The 6,693-nt window shown below is 31.9% G+C and overlaps 1 protein-coding gene across 2 annotated transcripts; it reads left to right on the top strand.

Moving 5' to 3' along the window:
* Positions 1-2,977: 2,977 nt before the first annotated feature.
* On the top strand, positions 2,978-5,854 carry LOC145165038 (uncharacterized). 2 transcript variants are annotated; one of them, XM_079083679.1, is made up of 3 exons: positions 2,978-3,621; positions 4,456-4,936; positions 5,523-5,854. In XM_079083679.1, exons 1-2 carry the CDS (start codon positions 2,995-2,997, stop codon positions 4,894-4,896), a joined length of 1,068 nt encoding a protein of 355 aa, XP_078939805.1. In that variant the 5' UTR covers positions 2,978-2,994; the 3' UTR covers positions 4,897-4,936; positions 5,523-5,854. The 2 variants fall into 2 exon arrangements, with proteins under 2 accessions (XP_078939805.1, XP_078939803.1); XM_079083677.1 differs by lacking the exon at positions 5,523-5,854 and having other exon boundaries at positions 4,456-5,044.
* The last annotated feature ends 839 nt before the right edge of the window (positions 5,855-6,693 follow it).

Here is a 6,693-nt window from a genome sequence, read left to right on the forward strand (position 1 = left end):
TTTTGATCCAGGCGGAGTACGATGGGTGTACCAAGGGGTACGTTGCGCGTACTAGGCTGAGGCCCCGTGGGTTGGAAGGACTGCGACTACGCCCCGCATAGTAGCCGATTACGTGGGGCGTACTTAGCCTACTTTGACTTCCCTTGACTTTGACTTTCTGAGTTTGACCTTTGACCAAGGGTTTGACCAAGTTTGAATTAGGGGCATTTTGGGTATTTTAAGCTGTAGTTTGAGATTAGGTCACTGTTTGTTGTATAGGTGACCTATTGAGTTGGCATTTGGAGCAGCGTTCATTTCTGCTATCTTTCAGATTGTAAGGTGTTTCCTCACTGTAGTTGTGGGTCGAAGGAACCAATGCCGACCCACTAGGTTATTTATCCTGGTATATAGGATGTTGTTATGCTGTAGTGATCTGTTAGATCCGTATATAATTATCTGTTGCATATGTCGATATGGAGTGGTTTGGGTTGAGGCAATGATGCTTTGTGCGGAAGCTAACAAACCTGGGAGCAAGCCAAACATAATGTGTGGGCCGGATAGGTAAGCCAGAATTATGTTGTGGGCTCGGGAGCAATCCAGACAAGAGTTGTGGGCCAGAAAGGCAAGCCAGGCTCATGTTGTGGGCTCAGGGGTAATCCAACCCGATGGCTGAGGACCCGGTATGCATACTGTTATATGTTTGTGTGGTGGTATTTTCGGGAACTTACTACGCTTATGCTTACGGTTTAAGTGTTATGTTCTAGGTACTTCTGATGATCGTGGCAAGTCGAAGGTGTGATCGTACACATCCTTCAGTGACATGTATAGGAGATTTTATGATACTCTGATTTGGTATATTTGTATTCGATTTTTGATTATTGACTTGGGTTTTGATTGGAAACAATGATTTTATCTTAATCGAAAAATAAAAAATTTTATCGTGATTTTTGGGATGTTATATATATATATATATATATATATATATATATATATATATATATATATATATATATATAATTTTTTTAGGATCAATAAGATCGTTTTTTCAACGCTTATTTTAGAGTTTATCTTATATCGAAAAAAATAAATAAAAATATATAAATTCATCATTTTTTAACCTCTTTCCATATTGATATTCAAAAAAAAAATTTAATATGTAACATGTGCATCACATGCACATAATTTGGAAAAACGTTTTTTTGACCTTATTTTCTATCGAAAAAAAATAAAAATATGAAAATTCATCATTTTTAACCTCTACCATACATAAGTTTTATTTTATTTCATTTTTTTGCATATAACGTAAAATATGCACCATATGCACATAAGTAGAAAAATGTTTGTTTTGATTTTTTAAATCACTTTCTATAGTAGTGTTATAACTTATTAAGATGTTTTTTCATCTATACATTAATGTGCATATATATGCAGATGTACATATATGCATATTTTCATTTTGTGTAAATGTGCATATGTACACATTTTATGTAATTTTTTTTCCGAATATAAATATGGAAAGAGGTTAATAAATGATGAATTTATATATTTTTAGTTATTTTTTCCGATATAAGATAAATTCTAAAACCAATGTTGAAAAATCATGCACATTTTAGTTTGTGTATATATGCACATTATTTTAACTTTTTCTAGATATATATATATTTTTAAATATCTTAATTGTCTAAGATGTCAATATAGAAGGTGATTCGTTGAATATTTCTTTTCAAAAAAATGAGTTTTTTTTACGAAAAATGTACATATGGTGCACATTTTTCGTAGATTTTTTTTTTCGAATATCAATATAGAAAGAGGCTGAAAAATGATGAATTTACAAGATGTTTTTTTTTCGATAAAAGATAGATGAAATTAAAGAAATGGTCCCTGTGTTTTGGTCAGATTCACAATTTCGGTCCTTAAGTTTAAAAATTGATAGGTTGCATCCTTGTGGTTTATGAATATTACAGTTTAGGTCCTTGCTTCATATAAAAAGACTAATTTACCCTTCCTTTTTCTTTTTCATTTTCTTTAATACTTTATTATTATTATTATTATTATTATATAATTTTTTTTATTTTAATATAATTTGTATAGATTTCTTATAAAAATATTTTTATTTTTTTAATTCAATTATCTGAATTATATATATATATATATATATATATATATATATATATATATATATATATATATATCAAATTATTATTTATTCCTATCTTTATTTATTTGTCTTTGTTTTTGTGGTTTGAAAATCTTTTAATATTTTTTACTTCTTTTTCGAATATACGATTTAATATTGTTTTTTCAAGTTTTGTTCGTTCACATTATATAACGTTTTTTATGTTTTGCTCGAATAAACAAATTAAAATAGAACCCCGAATAACTATCAAACATCAAATATAATTATTTAATGTTGTTTTTATTATGTGTTTTTCGTTTACATCATTCGTTTATGTACTTTACTTTTTTTTTCAACTTTAAGAGGTTTTATTTTTACTTTTATAAACGAATAATATTAAATATTAGGATAAATAACTATCATATCATCATTAACAACTATCGAAATAACAACTATATTTTAATAAGTATTTGTTAAAAGAGTATTCTTAAATAAAATTTGCCGTTAGTCAATACCCATTAAGTATATATTCTCTTAAATAAAAAAATTTATAAGAAATTTATACAAATTCTATATGAAAATAAAGAGTTATATAATAATAATAATAATAATAAATTGTTAAAAGAAAATAAAAAAAAAATAATGGTAATTTAGTGTTTTTATATGAAGTAACGACCAAACTATGAATCATGGACCATTTATGTAATTTACTTTATAAAATAAGTTTTAAAATTAGAGTTGAAAAAAATAGTATTAATCTTAAAAAAGTTAGTTAGAACTTTTCTCTCTCTTTTTATATATATATATATATATATATATATATATATATATATATATATATATATATATATATATATATATATATATTGTAAGTATCATCACTAATTTTTAGCTTCACCATGACAAATCCCACATTCCTCAAAGGAGGGTTTCCTTTCATTTCTCATCACCCATACTATTACCTTTATCATTCCTGTGATAATCAGTCTTCTGCCTCACACCCTTATCTTAACATGTCATCATCATTATCATCATCACCACCACCATTGAAAGAAGCTCTTCCTCTTCTTAGCAAATTAAACCTCAAAAGAGATCTGGAGCTGGAACACCGTTACCCAACATATAATACAGCCATAGAAGACAGAAACGGTTGCAGCTTTTCAACAAGTACAACCACAAACACAGGTAGTACTACAACGGTTAACGTAACCCTAAATATTGGGCTCCCTACTAGTTATTCTCAAGAGAAGGGTATCAATGGTGATGAAGTGCTTCTAGGGTTTCCTTGCTGCCCTAAACAGAAGGGTGTCAATGGGGAAGTAATGGCTCAAGGGTTTCATTGGTGCCCTAATGCTTCTGGCAAGACGGGTGTCACTAGAAATGAAACCCTTTTAGGGTTACCTTTGAACACATTAAAGAAGACCAAAGAGTACTGGATTCCAAACCCCAGTCAGATTCTTGCTGGTCCTAATCAGTTTTCATGTCCAGTTTGCTTCAAGTCCTTCACAAGATACAATAATCTACAGGTATGTATGTACATTATCTATATGCAATTTATTGTCATACATCATACAGAAATTATATATATATATATATATATATATATATATATATATATATATATATATATATATATATATATATATATAAAACTTGTCTTCATGTTGAAATTACCAGTTTGAAAATGCCACCAAATCCTAATTAGCCACTTCGTTCTTAGCAAAAGCGTTTGACTTTTGGATAGTTATACCTTTGATTTCACCACGGTGAAAAAATATAGTCTCATAAGACTTAATTACAGTCATCTGGTGGATAAAAACCAGTAATTAAGTAGTAATCACATTTGCAGGTCTGATAGAAAAAAATTAGATAACCTTTTTTTAATTTTTATAAAGCAGAAAAGTCTGCGGATATTCTTTATTCATTGGCATATCTTTAATTCACTTTTACATGATGCATTAAGAGCTACGTATGGTACTTAAGGAATCCATGAATGTTATAGATGTAATAAATATGAGGAATATATATGGCATCATCAGCATATGTTTGCTTTTGTCCAGATATAGCCATGTATTAACTACATATCTGAAAACTTCTGTGTGTTACTGTAGATGTGAATCAGAAGGGTAAAACAGAAATAAAGTAAGTACATCATGAGATTCATAGCAAAATTAACGCCATGTTTAGTCAAGACCCAAACATGTACATGTGAAGACTACTGTTGCTTTAATGTCAGAAGATTCTTCACTCTTATTATTGAACTGTAGGGTTACGATTTTCGCAAAAGGAAGTAAAAAAAACGTAGGCTAGTTTTACTACTTAATGTCTTTAAGGTCTCTTAATATTTATGTGAAAAGCAGATGCATATGTGGGGGCATGGATCGCAATATAGAAAGGGGCCAGAGTCCTTAAAGGGATCCCAGCCCACGGCAATGCTAAAGCTGCCATGCTACTGTTGTGCACCAGGGTGCAAGCACCACATTGACCACCCACGGTCAAGACCACTCAAAGATTTTAGAACCCTTCAAACACATTACAAGAGGAAGCATGGAACCAAGCCATTTGTGTGCAGGAAATGTGGGAAGGCAATTGCAGTGAAGGGTGACTGGAGAACACATGAAAAGAACTGTGGAAGGATTTGGTATTGTAATTGTGGTTCTGACTTTAAACACAAAAGGTCACTAAAAGATCATGTGAAGGCGTTTGGTGATGGACATGTTGGTGCTTCTGGTACAGATCTCTTTCAAGAACAAGAAGATGATGAAGATGAAGGCATGTTATCTGAGATAGAATACATGTAACGTGATATGAAAGCTGGCTACTTGAAACCGATGAAGTTTGGTGAATGTTTTTCTGACTCTTGACTTTATGTCTTGTATTTAGACCTGCGGTTTGCTGTATGATCTTGTATATTATTGTTTCTTAGTTTTTTAACCAGTATATTTATCACTTGCAGTGTTGCAAAAGGATCATTGAAGTTTGTAAACTTTTAATCTAAATGCATAAAATTGCAAACTTCGACGTTCCTTCTTCATCATATTCAAAGGATTCAAAACATTATAATTCACTCTTAATATTGTTCCTCATGGTATCTCAATTCTCCCCGCTTGAGGTAGCTAAGTTTGAGGCGGTCATTGGGGCCTTCTTGTGGGTTTTGTGGTCCTATAGAAAGGACATTCTTTTAATGGAAAGACGAAAACTGTATATCATTTAGTTGTAGATTTTTTTTTTTTTTTTTTTATTTACTTATTTTTTTTTTTGTGGGTTAGTGTAGAGCCAAAGGTCTTGTAACTTGTCTTGGGACTCAATGTGCATTGAATAAATGAAATTTAAAATGAGAGGACCTGTAATGTGAAGACATGTAAAGTTCGTTAATATTCCAATAACTTTTTGAAAGATCTGATAGTATTTTTGTAACTATGTACAGTTTCCTTGCCGTCATCAACCATTACAAAAACTAGAACCGAAGAACTAGGGGTGAGCGCGGTGCGGTTCGGTGCGGTTATTAGCCAAAACCTCTCCACTAACCGCAAATGCGGTCAATCCATTTTCTAAACCGCTTGGTGCGGTTATTTTTGCTGTGCGGTTAGGCGGTTATTTTTGCGGTGCGGTTTTGTTTTTTCTGTGTTGCGGTTATTAACCGCATGGATTTGGTGCGATTATTTTGTATGGTTTTTAACTATAGTTTAGAGCTCAAACGGTGTTTAGAGTTCAAACATATTACTTGTAATAATAAAAAAACCATAATGTATAAGACAATTAACTTAAATCACAAACAACTAATATTTTAAAAACGTTAAATCAATAGTAATTAACAATAAATATCTTAAAATTGTCTAATTTCACTATTTTTCAAAGTTAAACATAACAAAAAAACAATATTTTTGTCTTTTAGTATTTTATCCATCTTTCATCCATGAAACTAGTCTTCTTTTTAATATTTAATATATTAATAATTAATAAAAAAATGTATATAATATATGCGGTGTGGTGCGGTTGTTTTGCGGTTTTTGAAAACCAATAACCGCATCGCACCGCCAGTTTGCGGTTTTTGAAAAACAGAAAACATCACCATCGGTTTTTATTGCGGTTGCAGTTTATCGGTTGCGGTTTATGCGGTTAATTTTAGTTGCGTTGCGGTTTTTGCTCACCCCTAAAGAAAACTATGATCATCACAGTGATACTGTCTAACAGGTTTTACTATAGATCATTAGGTTGGACGTAGTGGCTTCGACAATAGGCTTGGCGACCTTGGCGAACACCAGGCCGGCCGACCCCTCGGCATGCCGAACTCGGCTCGGCAACTCGGTAAAGATGTGCCGAGTCTCTTTCTTCTTCCTCCTTCCTTCTCCCCCACACGACAACCCACCCCTCTCTTCTTCTTTCTCTTCTTCTTCCGAGTTTCTTTTCCGTTCAGCCTTAAAGCCATCAATTATAGACCAAACTAAGGGCAATGTATTAATTTCATATATTTAGAGGGTGTTTTGGGATTTCATTTTGATCATCAAAACAAGAAAAACAACCATTAGGGACGACATTATTTGCGACGACAAGAGGCATTTGGGACGACATCAATCAAACGCGGGATTGTCATCGCA

Source organism: Lactuca virosa, chromosome 1 (genome assembly GCF_052849685.1).
Source record: "Lactuca virosa cultivar CGN04683 chromosome 1, Lactuca_virosa_CGN04683_v6, whole genome shotgun sequence".
Taxonomy (NCBI): domain Eukaryota; kingdom Viridiplantae; phylum Streptophyta; class Magnoliopsida; order Asterales; family Asteraceae; genus Lactuca; species Lactuca virosa.